The sequence below is a fragment of the Hevea brasiliensis genome, chromosome 12, assembly GCF_030052815.1.
Source record: "Hevea brasiliensis isolate MT/VB/25A 57/8 chromosome 12, ASM3005281v1, whole genome shotgun sequence".
Lineage (NCBI taxonomy): Eukaryota > Viridiplantae > Streptophyta > Magnoliopsida > Malpighiales > Euphorbiaceae > Hevea > Hevea brasiliensis.
In genome coordinates this window covers 13,526,661-13,541,777 of record NC_079504.1, presented here as the reverse complement: position 1 = coordinate 13,541,777, position 15,117 = coordinate 13,526,661, and the positions used below count along the sequence as shown (strand labels likewise).

Here is a 15,117-nt window from a genome sequence, read left to right as displayed (position 1 = left end):
AGGAGCTATTTATATCAGTTTCTAACTGAAAAATCAGTAATTAAAAGTCAAAGAGATTTTACTGTGCAAAATTTGAAAATTTATGAGATTTTATGTTACATTTTAAAGTTAAAATACTGTAGTGTTATAACTATATAAATTAAGGGATAATTATTCAAATTTATCCCCAATTTATGTTTAAAGCCCTGTTTATAAAAAACCAGAATTGACCTTCTCAAACTGGCTAATCAACTAATAACCAACTCAACTAAGTTTGATTCAAAAGGGGTAAATCGATTCACATCCTCATTAAAAAAAAATGTATCTAATTGCAAACTATCATTACCAAGGCTTGAACTCTACACCAAGGGCACTTGCACACAGCTCAAAGGTTAGCTTTTATGTATATTATCTTTATTTAATAGTATATTAGTTGAATCTGATTCCAACTCAATTATATCTCAAATCTTTAGTGTTTATTTGGTATTGTGTTTAGAATGTTAAAACTGTATTTATGAATAAAGCATTATTTTAGATGTTGTGAAAAAAAATAATTTAGAAAAAATTATTTTATTATTATATTATTATTATTACTAAAATTTATTAAATTTAATTTTAAATTATTTTTTAATATTCTTTAACTAGTATATTTAAAAAAATAATTTTTTCAATAATAATTTCAACAATAATACCAAACAAATTTTTAATTAAAATAACATTAATAATAACAATAACCGTAATAATAACAATAATAAAACAATACTTTAAATTATTGTCTTAAATAGAAAAATATTAAATTTCTTAAACATTCCAATTATTAAATTAATTTATTAAATAAAATATTGTAAAGAAATTATAAATTCAAAGTTTAAAATTTCAGTGTATTACAATTCCCCAACATGTTACCTGACAAGGCACATCGAGCTTATTCTCATTTCCCGAAACTACGAAACCTACAACGAAATCGCCAGGTTTCGTCTAATGAATCTCTAGGTTTAATGAACTTCAAAAAGAGGCTAACGTCTCTTCTTTATCAGGTGCTTTAGATTCTTTATCAATTTCTGAACATACCCCATTAGATGGCTTATTTAGCAATTCAAGCTCGTCATTCTCTTGAATTCTATCATTTTGCACATCCACAGGCGACTGGGTTCTTGAAAAATCATCAAAACATCATTTTGACAGCAAAAGGAGAAGTGGGTGCTCCTCCAAAGAGGAAACTTCTTGGAGAATTACAAGGCTTGAGTGACCCAATTGTAAGAAACAAATTAAAACTAGAGGATTTTAGGCACTTGTTATGGATTGGAGCGATGCAAGTCAGAAGGCAATTGCTAATCCTAAGAGCGTTGTAAGTGAAGAGTTTGCATCTTTGGTTATCCTGCACCTCATGAGATAGCTCTCTCTCTCTCTCTCTCTCTCTCTCTCTCTCTCGGTTTCATTTTGGTGCCAGATTTTTCCCGCACGCTGAGAATCAGATGTTCAGTTTGGTCTTTAGATTTACCGTTAGATTTCATCATTCAGTGGAATCGCTCAAAATTAACTAATTAAATATAATTAAAATAGTTAATTGAAATTTAAAGAATCAAATTATTGTAAATATTAAAATTATATAAACTAAATTATTACAATTTTCAACTAATAATCTTAAATTTTAATAAAATAATTATTTTATTAATAGAAATATGTTTTAGTGATTAATTTATTTTTTAAAAAATAAAAAAATTGAATTATAATTTTTCATTATATTTAAAAAACAAAATTATAAATTATCATGTTTAGATGACCATTCATATATCATTAATTAAATTCTTATATTTTATGTGGAAAAAATTTGAAAAAAAAAATATAAAATTTAAAATAATGGAGACACGTGTATTTTATTTGAAAATAATATATTTTTAGAGAATGAAAATTTCAATTTAAAATTTAAAGTTCTCTTGTTTTCAATTCCTTAAATTATTAAATTATAAAACTTTATAATATCATACATAGTTAGAGTGCGAACAACTTTTAGACCTCAAATCAAACTGAAGAATCATATTGAATTAAATTTATTTTATTATTTTAGTTTGATTTTAATTTTTTAATAAAAATAATTTAAAATTAAAATAAAATCAAATATATATATATATATAGTTCTATTATTTTTAGATATGTTATATAATTTTAATACAATTATATATATTTATATATTGTATAATATATAATCAAATATTATCATTCATTACTCTAATTTTTTTCTTGATTATTTTATTTATATATATATATATAATTTTTATTATAAATATATTATTATATAATATAATATGTTCAATTTTAATTATATATTCATTAAAATTAAAATTATATAATTATCCACAAATATTAAATTAAATGATAATTTAAATATAATTTTTCATAGAAATTGTTCTAAAATTGCATCAAATTAATTAAGAGAACATAAAAAAAAACGAAATCAGAGCCCCTTAAATGGGCTGCAACCCAACTTGGCATGCCCTAAATCTTTTCTTAAAAATTTACATTCACTCTTCTAAACACAAGGTAATTTTTATAAATCAATTTTAAATTTTATCTCATATTTTACTTTTAATTTTTAACCATAATTTATTATTAAAAATTTATAAATTTTAATTTTATTTTATAAAAATATCTTTAATAAATTGTAGCAAATTTTTAAATTTTAAAAAATAATAAAATTATCATTTTATTTCATTTTTTCTCACACTAAAAAAATTAATCAATTTAATTATTATGCTACTTACCATAATAATATTAATATCATTATAATTTCCTATTTTCTAAAATGGACGAGAATTTACTTTTCATTAAAAAAAAAAATACTAAGATTGCATTTGGAAAAATTTATTGCAAGTCATAATAATAAATTAAAATTCACAAATAAAAAAAGTGAGACATGGGAGCAATATTCCAAACACACTGTTAAACGTGTAATTATCCACAGTGTGAGCTAATCTATTGTTGATTAAACTATTCTCCGTCTACCCTCAGCCGTTACGCTTCCCTCCTTCCCTCCATTACAGCAACGAACATTGATCTCTATTTCTTAGTCTCCTTCTCAGCTTCTGAAAGCTTTCGCTCCATGGTCTCTCTTCTTCCTCCGCTTTTTGAAATTTTATATTTTACTGTTGATATATAACATTTTCAAGTCATGAAATATCCACAGAGCGTGAACTCTCGCTCAAAGCAACAACCAAAGGTATCTTTCTTTTCTGTTCTATGAAATCTTTGTTTTTTCCTCTTGGGTTTTGGTTAATTTTGATGTTTGGATTATGGGATTACTAAGAGAGAAATTGGGCAGGGCAAAAGTTGGGCTGAAAACTGTTGTTCGTGCCTACAGCTGTTTTGGCCCAGAGTGGTCATGCGTAAATGGCTTAATATCTCCGCCAGAGAGTCTGATTACAGCGCTGACACTGACTCCGACGACGGCGATAAAGATTCTGCTTCTAATACAGAAGGTAGGTAGTCCCAATCTTTAATAAATCTTATGAGTGACAAAAAGAAGAGAAAAAAATGGTGAATGTTTTTTGTTCATTTTTGAAGAAATTTTGTTAATTTTTTCAGAATTTTGTGAGTGGGGGAGAGAATCGCGGTTTAGAGGTAATGGAGGAGAGGATGCTCAGTTTGATCCTAGCAATGGTACTGTTCATCATCATTATTATCATCATCTCCTTCTTTTGCGCTTCCCCAGTTTTTGTTATGTTATTGAACTTTCAATTAGGCTGTTGGACACTTGTAATTTTTAGTTTTATCGCATAATTTTGAACTTGTTGCGAAGACAAGGTTGCGAAGACAAGACCAGTGGTTTGAAGCATTTGATTCTTGCAGATACCCTTTCCCCCTATTCTAAATATTTTAGTGTTATTTTGGGTGAAATTTTATTGATTTGGGATGTGGAAATCTTTATTTTTACGTTTGGTGGAAATTTTATCCGTTTTATTATTATTATTATTATTATTATTATTATTATTATTATTATTATTGTTGTTGTTGTTGTTGTTGTTGTTGTTTGTTTTGTCTATTTTATTTGTTCTATGGTAAGTTATGGTGTTTGTGCAATTCGCATTGGTCCGTTTGTAGGTCAAGATGCAATCTAAGACTTAAGATTGTAAAGAAGAGAGTTCAATAATGAATAATTACATTTAGTAGGAGCCGACACATTTTGTTGAAAATGGGTAATGAGGCCAGCTATATGTTGACCAAGTTAATGGAGTTAGGTGCTAATACATTCCTTCTTCTTTATTCTTTGTAGTGATTTGCTTCAGATTTTGGTGGACCCTGCATGATATTAAATCATTCCATAGCATCAGAGTTTGTTGATAACAAGTTACTTTTCTGTTATGACTTCTTTTTACATATCAGATTAGCTTTCCAAATAATGCTTAATAAATAAATAAGTGCATATATAAATAGATAATATTAAAGATCAAGTGTTTCCTACTTCAAATTTAACAATTCTTGGCTGCTTTAAAGTTGAGGTTGTATAATCAGGAGTTTCAACATATTGTGTTGCTCCTTTTAATTGAATTATTTCTTGTCTTATTTTTTGGATATCAGATGCTCTTTCAAGATTAAGGAGACGGAAATCAGAAACTTTTAGGACACAGTATATAAACACGAAGGAACTCAGGTTTAATGCTTATCCCTTTAACATTGACAATTGACATGTGTATAGTCTAGTTGTATACTTGAATAGTTGTATACTTGATTGCAGTTTTATTAAATTTTTTTGGCTGAACTCCATCTCTTTTTTTTTTGCTTACCCTTCCCTTTCTCTTTATATACAAGTTTGTTTTTTTAACTCCCCAGGTCTCAGTTACTAAATACTTGAAACTTGTCAAACTTTCTTCCTGTAGAATATGCATTGGTACATGGAATGTTGGGGGAAACCTACCGCCTGATGATCTAGATATTGATGATTGGATTGATACCTATGACCCTGCTGACATCTACGTTTTTGGGTAAGTCTCATTAATTTTTGTTCTGAGCATTCTCTTATGGTGTGAAACTTGCATCTATAACTGTCATGCAATCAAACATTATTTTATCCAATACATTGGGGAAGATGGATGTGTGGTGTTTTATCTACTTGACATGACTCCAGCAATCTTACTTGCTTTTTATTGCCTTAACTTCTTGTAATGCCTGTATAATCTGTTGTCCTGGTTTTGCTAGTCTATTTTATTTTGAAAATGGTCTTTGTTAGTATAAATCTTTTGTGCATGCAAAGAGAGTTCATTTGAGAAACATTAGCTTTCACTTTTACAGTATTCAGGAAATTGTGCCGTTGAACGCTGGGAATATATTTGGTGCTGAAGATGACTGTCCAGTTCCAAAGTGGGAAAGCATTATTCGTGATGCACTAAATAGAATTCAACCGACAAAAACCAAAGTTAAATGCTATAGTGATCCCCCATCTCCATCAAAATTTATGCCATCTGATGATGTTCCAGATATAGAAGAAGAGATATTACTTGAAAGTGTTGGTGATGTTGGTGAGGAAATTCAGCCATTGGATGAAGCTAAAGATAGTCCAGATACAGGTGACATAGGTATGAATTCTGGAGTTACAGTCAATAATAGAGGTAAATTAGGTGTCCCAGTAGAACAGGATTTACAGATGCAAGTTTCTTCTCTAAAGAAATTAAGTAGACTAAATTGTTTGTGGACAGAAAATTCTGCTGGAGATGTAGATGTACCAGCTGGTCAAAACAATGGCAAGTTAACCAAAATGCTTCATGGCACTGAAAGGATTAGTTTGAGCTGGCCAGAGCTGCCACTAGACTTGTTATCTCAGCATGTTTTACAGAGACCAAGTTCCTTCGAAGTAGTTAAATCTTTTAAAGCAAGTAAGTCTTTTGGAGCATATAGTTCTTTCACGTCAGTCACAAATAAAATGCAATCAGGATTAGCTTTGCGTGCAGAACTTGACCTTGATGCTCTCATGAAACGTAAAAGAAAATCATCGTATGTTAGGATAGTAAGTAAGCAGATGGTTGGAATTTTCCTCACAATTTGGGTTCGTAGGAGCTTGCGCAAGTATATTCAGAACTTGAGAGTGTCTACTGTTGGCGTTGGTGTAATGGGTTACATTGGTAACAAGGTCTGTTCCACACATTTTTAAGGTAGTTTTTGAATGTTTTGATTGTTCTTATCTTGTCAGCATTTTGATTTGATTTTTAGTGTTCCATTTGGCTTATTATCCAACTTACTTTCAGTAACTTGTGTCAAAGCATATATTGCCTTAATATAATGTTAACTTTATATGTCTGTAAGACCTAACTGGAAACATTTGTTTCTTGATCTGATGATTACGATGTTGCAACATTTAGTGGGTGACAGGTGCTTGCGTTCTTTTAATTATATTTACTTTCATTACGGAGTATTTATCAAGAATATTTTTACTTTTTGAGAATGTCTTAGACATCAACTTCATAGAATGCAGAAGGTGATGCAAACATTCAGAGCTGTTTTGAGGAGGTTCGCATTCACATTTGTTTAGAAATAACCTGTTGAAATACAATTACCTGAGATCTAGTTCATGCAAATAAGAAATGCTTCATCATTTTAGCTTCCAATTCCTCCAATTTGATATCATGCAAGCAGAAATTAGTAACCAAATTTTGATTAGTAATTGTATCTTTGATGTTTCATTTTTGAAATGCATCAAGACTTATTCTTTATGGAAGTTCTTCAAACAGTAAGAATGTTCTTCAATCTCCCAGGGATCAATATCAGTCAGTATGTCTATATATGAGACTCTTTTCTGTTTTATATGTACTCACCTGACGTCAGGTGAAAAAGATGGAGATGAACTCAAAAGAAATGCTGATGTGCATGAAATACATAGGAGAACTCTGTTTCATACCAATTCTGGTATTGGGCTTCCAAAAAGCATCCTTGATCATGAGTGAGTATACAACATCTTAATAAGACATGGAGAACAGACTTCTTTTCAGCTGTTCCAACATCTGATATCTACATACAATTAAAATTGCTCTATTCTGTTGTAAAAAAAAAATGCTCTCTTCTGTTTTTTTCTCAAATTGTTTTACTACAATCCTCTTTAATAATTAAATAACAGAATGTGAGAAAAATAAAATTATGCTGTTGTTGACAGTCGTTCAAAGCTAGTAGGTCTGTCATTAATGTGCAAACATGTAGGACTCTTTTCCTTCTGAGGATCTTTTTTTGTTTCTTTTATTTTTTTATTTTTTTGGAAGAAGAGGGAGGGAAGGGGAGATGGGCAGGGGGGTTGGGAAGATGGCATATGAATTTAGCATGTTAATGGGGCTGTAAAATTCCAAAAATAAAACTGTATCATGTTTATGGGTGTTAATTTTGAGAAATTAACTAAGTGGAGAAGAATTCAGGCCCTCATATATCAAAGGGAATGAGCTTTTTATCTCTTATCATAGAGTGGGAAGCACAGAGCAAGGGGCCATTTTTCTGGTGAATACTTTTTGTGATATACCCAGAATAAATGTTTCTGATAACTATTTGCATAAGAAATTGAGGATACATTTGCAATGAGCATGGCATTTTGATTTAGAAATCAAAGTACTTTATGCATATTTTCTAGGTTATTGCTATAAAGAAAATTTAAAAATGAAATTGCTTGCTAAAATCTTGTCTTGTGACTTGTTATTCCTATGACATTTTATATATTATTGAAAATGATTTTTCTGAAAAGACATACTTTAGATAAGAATCTTAAAAGTTCATACTTCATCTGTTATTGACAAATGAAACACCTGCAGAATTAATCTTTGAAACTTGCTTTTCAGTTTGACTTATTAATGTGCTAGAATTATGGAAAGAAATTGAATACTGTAGACTCCATAGGTTTTTTTTTTTTTTAGTGCATGTAGATGTTGTGTCACTCTTTGTGGTGCAGCAAGTAAATTGTAAATTTTCATAAAAGGAGCAGGTGGGGGTGGGGAATCCTGGTAAATTGTCCAAGTTTTGTTGCTTATGAGAAGAAGACAACAAATAAGAATACAAGGGAAAAGGTACTATTGTTGTCAGGCAAAGGCCCTCTCTTGTGTTTTTGCTTGAAGCTTCCCAAAATTCTTATGTTTTGTATGAGTTTGCATTTTCTTCCATTAGCCTGACATTTTGAATTAATGATTTAGAAAAGAAGTATACTGTATATTTTCAAGGTACTTGTATGCCTGAAATTCCAGGCATACTTACATATAGCTAGAGGAGAAGAGAAATAATTTCATAAATATATATAAAAAAAAAGGTTTCTTTTACAAAAGTTTGTGCTTTTGATGACTTCATAGGTTGCTACTAAATTTATAAATTATCTTATTGAAACCCTATATTTTCTGCAGAAGAATTATTTTGCTGGGTGATTTGAACTATCGGATCAACTTGTCATATGAGAAAACATGTGAACTAATCTCCCGAAAGGAGTGGGCCGAGTTAGTGGAGAGGGATCAGGTAGAATTGCAATTTATCATTTGTGATAAACTTTAGATGATTGAGGCATTATCCATAGTCAGAACCAGGCTTTGCATGATATTATCAATTGCCAGCACTAGGTTATATGTTTGTTTGCATGCATGTGTATGTGCTGAGGTGGGTGGTTTGGATTCACTTTCACTTTGGACATTTATTTTGGAAAATTTTCTTCATTATGATCTGGGCAGTATGAGACTGAAATTTTGGTGGGTGTCAAATCTACTTGCAGTTCTCTTTTTTCTTTTCAACGCAAGGCTACAATTAATGTGAAGTAGATAAAATGGCAACTAACCATTAAATTCATTAATATGTTATGATGGCAGCTTGTATGGGAACTAAGAAAAGGTCATGCATTTGATGGATGGACTGAGGGTACATTAAATTTTCCACCAACATATAAGTATGAAATGAATTCAGACAAATATTATGGAGAGGATCCTCAGGTTGGGAGGCGTGTTCCAGCATGGTATGCTTCTGCTGGATTTTGAGTATAGCAGTTCCTCCAGTATCTTTTTCTTGCATCTATTGTATGGTTAATGAATTATCTTCTGCAACTGCATTTTTTCTGCCTTTTTTTTGTTTTGATTTTTTTTTCTGTTGAAATAAGCCCTTCATTTGAATCTGTATTATTTATTTTTTATTTCTGGGTTGCAGTAATTTTTTCCTTTGTTTGGTTATAGTATGTGTACATACGTACTTGTATATGGCATATATGCTTGTAAAATAAACATGTTTCATTGCAATTTGGTTGCTTATTTTGCTGCACTTGAATCTGAGCATGTGGTATTCATCATTTTTTTTGTTCTCTATGTACATCATATGTTCTTTGCTTCTAAGTTGAAGGGTTGTTTCATATTTCACAGCCAGCTACAGAAGTTGTGGTCTAGCACTCATTTCAGCTTGTCATATGTCTAATAGCTTCGTACGGACTCATGAAAATGATACATAAACATTCTGAGTTAGTTCAATAGTCATCCCAAAATCCTCCTGAAAAGATGCAGATTATATTTCAATATAGGAGTATATATTATTATATTCTGACCTAAAGGTTACCAGTTACCAAGTTATAGCCTTTCAATAAAAACCCTCCTTCCTACCTTCCTCTTTCACCTCTTTCTCTCTCTGCCTTTACATTCATTTCATCTTTTCAATATACTATTTCTCGTATTATTATTATTTCTGCCACCACTATAACCAGGCTACAGCCATTATTTTCTTTTCCCTTGTAATGAACTGACAATATACTCACATATGTTATTCTGGATTACTTAAGTTTATCTTGTTCTTTGCAAATTCACTGCATGATTATATATTTCCCGGGTGAAGGCAATAGATAATATATAAGAGATGCTTTCCAAAATTGAACATTATAGAATGGATAAATATATTTATGTAATTTTCCACTTTATATAGTGAAATTTCCAAGCCTCATTCAAAAAAATATAATAATAAAAAAAAATCCCTTCCTTCCTATAATGATTAATGGCACATACACCTTATTGTTTGATAATCAAATTATAATCTTCTAGGTGTGATCGCATCCTTTCTTATGGAAAGGGAATGAGGCTTCTCAATTACAGGAGAACAGAGCTCAAACTTTCTGATCATCGACCTGTGACAGCCACATATATGGTTGAGGTTGAGGTTTTCTGTCCTAGGAAGCTACAACGGGCACTCAGATACACAGATGCAGAAATTGAAAATGAAGAAGTTCTAGAAGAAACCATTGATGTTTGAATGAGCCACTTGAGATTGGAGCAGGTAAGCAGTAACTTGTGTTTGAACATTGCATAAATGTGGATGGGTTTGATACTTTATCGTGTTTGATCTATAAAATTCTTAACGCCTGTTCTTATGCTTGAAAAGAAATATACTATAAAAATAGTGTAGCTTGTCTATTTTTACTTGAAAGACCAGAGGCTTGCTAATCCCTAAATCCTAAATCCCAAACATAAGCGAATGACATGGGAAAAGGATAATTTTTACATTATATTAGTCATTTTAGGATAATAACAACCCCAGATGATTTTGTGAATGAGGAGTGAATTGCTATCCTCTGGTGAAACAACACGCAGATTGGCTCTTAAGTTACAATGGGCCATGGCTAAGAGACTTTTGGTTAGAATACATGAGCTGCTGAGTGCTTGGCATATATCACCCCATTGCACACGTTCTCTTACAAAATTTAAGTCAACTTCTTGATGTGCCGTTTGAGTACGATTCACTGGGTTGGCTGCTAGATATGTTGTGGAGAGATAATCACAAAAAACTTCAATGGGTAATCAAAGAGACATGAAGATCATGTAGCAGGATAGGTATTGCAGCCAGCACACCTCAGCTACCACAGCTGCTAGGGCCCTACATTCGGCTTTTACACTGCTTTTGGAAATTGTATGTTAGCTTCTTGATGTCCAAGAAACAAGATTGTGACCCATGAATCCACAGAACCCTGTAGTTGAACTTGAATAGTGTTGTATTTTGGCAGCCTGCCAAATCTACATTGCTATATGCAACCAAACTTTTCACAGGAGCTGAAAACAATTGTAAACCATAGTGCAATGTGCCTTTAATATACTGCAATAACCACAGCAATGACCAATGTGAATCTAAGGGATTATGCATGTGTTGGCAAACGGAATTAATTGTAAAGGCAATATCTAGTCTTTTGAATGTAAGGTACTATAAATTGCCTACAATGTTGTAATATGTGCTTGGGTCATTGTATGACTTATCTGCAGGGAAAGGAGTTTGCCTAGCCAATAAAGGGGTTGAGACAGGTTTGCAATGAGTCATATTGGCCCTTGTTGAGAGGTCCTTAGCATACTTGCCTTGGCTTACCATTGGTGCATACAGAAACCTCAATGTTGAGAAAATAATGCAAAGGTGCCATATCTGTCATTGCAAATAGTTTTCAAAGAATTTATTAGTTTGGCCAATAAAGAGTACATGACGTAGAAGGATGATATCATCCACATATAGCAAAAAGATAGCCATCTGCCAATTGGCTCTATAGACAAACATAGAGTAGTCAAAATGACTACCAACAAATCCAATACAACAAGGAAAATCAGTAAATCTCTTAAGCCAAGCTCGTGGAGCCTGTTGTAGACGGTACAATGGCTTTTGAAGTTTACACAAATTTTGGTTTGTAGAATCAACAGAACCACAAGGCTGTTGCACATATACTTCTTCCTTCAAATGACCATGCAAAAACGCATGTTTCACATCTAGTTGATGTATCAGCCAACAATTGGTTACTGCCAATGAGAGGGCAACTCAAACGGTTGTGGGTTTCACAATTTGATTGAATGTTTCCTCAAAGTCTATCTCAGGTTGTTGTGGAAAACGCTGAGCCACTAGCTTGGCTTTGTACCTTTCAACAGTGCCATCTGTTTGAAGTTTCAATCTGTATATCCATTTGCAGCCTACAATGCTTGTTAGGAGATGGTGGAGGAACAAGTACCAATGTGTTATTAGACTATAATGCTGCAAACTCTTTCATCATGGTTGCTTGCCGATTCTCATCCTTAACAGCCTGGTTGCATGTCTTAGGTTCAGTCAATGGTTTGTTGGTTGATCTAGTCTGTGTTTCAGTTTCATGAAGAAGAGTGAATTTCTGTTTAGGTTTTGTGGTTCCAACTTGTGAGGGTGTTATAATTGGATGAGTTATGGTATTGACTAGAGTGGTTGGTTCAACAAATGAAGGTTGGGTTGTTGTTCAAATTTGATTTTCGGTGGTTAGAGAAGAAGGATTGGAAATGTTATCCAATTGATCATGGATAATAAGCTGATGAGGATTGTCAATGGTTTGAACTGGTGGGTTTGAAGTGGTTGTACGAGATAGAGGATGTGGGAAAATTGATAAGGGAGAGTAGGATAGGATATTGGTATCATGCTGAGTTGAGAGGATAGAATATGATTGGTATAAGACTGGTGCAATTGACTGGATTCACAAGGTACCTGAATGAGATAAGGAAGAGACTGGTACAGTAGCAACATCCTTGGCAACCAATTTAAATGTAAAATAATTTTCCACAAATTTGTTGAATTCCATTTTCATGGGCAGAAAGAAAAGATTGTATCCAATGTGGATGGTAAAAGCTGTTTGGCAATCATCACTGGTGATTACATCGGAGTGGGTATCATTGGGAAGGCTAGAAAGGATTTGAAGGGTCTGTTGCGGAAACTGGATGTCCAATCGAGTAGAGAGATTCAACAATGGATTTGACATATTGAATGTATTCAGTCTGGTACGTTCAGAAGCTTGGCTGAAATTCAGTTTTAGTTGCATGTATTTGGCTGAAACATGATCTTGAAAAAGCTTTTCTATTTTACTTCATGTTTGGTGAGCAGTTGAAGGGGTTCCTGGAATCAATGCATGTTTTAACAATTCTTCAGATATCGTGACACGGAGCCAGGAGATAATAACACAATCAATTTGTTGCCAAGACGAGAAGAGTGGATTCAAGACAAGATTTCCATTTTCATTGTGAAGATATTGAGGAGAACAAGAGGAGCCATAGACATGATCTGGAACTCAATAACATTGCAGAATATTTTGAAACGAAGATTTTCAAATGAGGTAATTTGAAAAGTCTTATGTGGCAGGAATATGATTTTTGATGTTTGTGACAGCCAATATTGATGGTGGGGATTTGGAGATAGGGATGATAGGAGAAGTGAGAAGAAGACTGAACAAAGAAGAAATTGAAGAGGAAGACAAGGAGGAGTTAGGAGGATCAGTTGAAGGAAGAGGAGGTTCAGTTAAGTTTGCCATTTGAAAAGAAAATTGGCATGATACCATGTGAAAGAGGGACTGAATTGCTATCCTCTAGATGGTATTTTTCCCACATATATTACAATGATAAATGATACAAGGAGCCTATAAGAAACTATATTTTTATGTAAGAACATCAGTGGCTGTTACATTAGTTTTTGCATCATTTCACATGATCATACCAATTTCTCATAGGCATAATTCAACTAGAGTCTTTCTTGTTGGTTTGACACATCTTTCTGACTAGAAGTTCTTTCTAATGCGATGCAGGATATTTCTCCATGGGAGCATTAATGGAGACTACGTAATATAAAGCTTGAAGCAGCCGAGAGCAAGAACCTCGCCATTCTTTACTAAATATAAGCTTTGGATTACTGTATATGAGCAATATATGCCTATTTTATGATGGATTTTAATGATTTTTCCAAGTCTCTTACAATTGAATGTATCCGTTCCATATAGAATTCCTACTCTCCTAGCTAAATTCTACTATCTAGCTATTTAGTTTACTTTTCAGCTCACTTTTTCCGGCATGGTAACCATCACAATATCTTAATTTCAAATTAATTGGGTTTAGTTATATGAATTTTTTTTTTTCTATCTAAGCTCTATTTGTTTCACGAAAAATAATTTATACATAAAAAATATTTTTCATGAAAAATGTTTTTAAAAAAAATGTTTTTCGTTAAAAAAATAATATGTATTTATTTCACATATGTATAAGTATTTTCATATTTTAATAAAATTATTAAAATATAGAAAATATAAAATGACTTTCTCTCTTAAAGTTATTTTCTTTGAAAATCATTTAGTTTTTTTTTACAAGAAAAATATTTTTTATTGACTAATTTTTTTTTTAGTGTAATAAAAACTAGAAAATGTAGAAAATATTCATGAAACAAATGGAGCCTTATTTCTATTAGATTTTTGTCTAGATGCATGCATTTTAAGATTAATTATTTAAATAATGTGAATTTAAAAATATTTTACTAAAATAATGTAAAATTTATATTATTTATGAAAATAATGTAGCCTCATAGAAATCGCCAATTAATATATTTATTTGAATAAGAAATTACCAATTGAAATAATATTTTTATTGTTTTTGTCAGTATGAATAGAGCAAAATTGCTCTTAAAATCACCGATCAAACTAATAGTTTTATGTATTGTCTCATCACTTGCATGTATTATCATATCAACTAATTATGTCAATTTTTTACACTAAAACTATCATTCTATTTGACGATTTCAATAGCAAATTGTAACCCTCTAGTAGTGTATTAGAAAAGAAATATTATAGGGATGTAGGGAATTTATTCCCCATGCTCACACATCAGTTTTTGTTGCCCTTGAATTGTTACTGGATTTAAAAGCTAAAAACAATTCTTCAAAATTGAAGACTTTCCATTCCACAAGCAATTTCTTTTTTTCTTTTAGTTTGTATCTGGCAATTTTTTTCTTTGTATTCAACATAATTTATATATATATATATATATATATATATATATATATATATATATATATATACAATATTTTCAAGATGTGTTCTTGCTTGGATTTTCATATTAAAAAGCAACAATATTGTAATTAAGATATATTTTTAACTTTAATGTAAAATGTTATTGTGATAATTGATATAATATATTTATTTAGTATTTTAATTATGATAATTTATTAGTATGCATATCAAATTCTGTGATAAATTTAGTGTTATGTATTTAAACTCTTGTAATTAGTTAAAATTTAAATTAGTATGTTTATATGTTGTGAAATATTGTGTTTTTACTTTTTGTGTTATTAAGTTTGTGATGACTGGTAAAAAATAAAATGAACATACTCTTGTTAATATGTTGATGTAGTGTAAAAATTTTT

General features: G+C 31.2%; 1 protein-coding gene across 2 annotated transcripts; it reads left to right on the top strand.

Annotated features, from left to right (window-relative positions):
• The first annotated feature begins 2,936 nt into the window (after positions 1–2,936).
• LOC110672163 (type IV inositol polyphosphate 5-phosphatase 3) lies at positions 2,937–13,713 on the top strand. Of its 2 annotated transcripts, XM_021834859.2 has the most exons (13): positions 2,945–3,196; positions 3,299–3,455; positions 3,562–3,636; positions 4,555–4,627; positions 4,854–4,958; positions 5,266–5,549; positions 5,670–5,846; positions 5,922–6,100; positions 6,723–6,907; positions 8,337–8,445; positions 8,790–8,932; positions 9,996–10,227; positions 13,514–13,713. In XM_021834859.2, exons 1-12 carry the CDS (start codon positions 3,149–3,151, stop codon positions 10,201–10,203), a joined length of 1,743 nt encoding a protein of 580 aa, XP_021690551.2. In that variant the 5' UTR covers positions 2,945–3,148; the 3' UTR covers positions 10,204–10,227; positions 13,514–13,713. The 2 variants fall into 2 exon arrangements, with proteins under 2 accessions (XP_021690548.2, XP_021690551.2); XM_021834856.2 differs by having other exon boundaries at positions 2,937–3,196; positions 5,266–6,100.
• Positions 13,714–15,117: the final 1,404 nt, after the last annotated feature.

What these genes read in the sequence shown, in the direction of transcription:
- LOC110672163 (XM_021834856.2), top strand. Translation starts at nt 3,149, where the DNA reads ATGAAATATCCACAGAGCGTGAACTCTCGCTCAAAGCAACAACCAAAG. An exon ending in GCTCAAAGCAACAACCAAAG is followed by an intron (nt 3,197 to 3,298) that starts GTATCTTTCTTT and finishes GAAATTGGGCAG; the next exon opens with GGCAAAAGTTGGGCTGAAAA. An exon ending in TCAGTTTGATCCTAGCAATG is followed by an intron (nt 3,637 to 4,554) that starts GTACTGTTCATC and finishes TTTGGATATCAG; the next exon opens with ATGCTCTTTCAAGATTAAGG.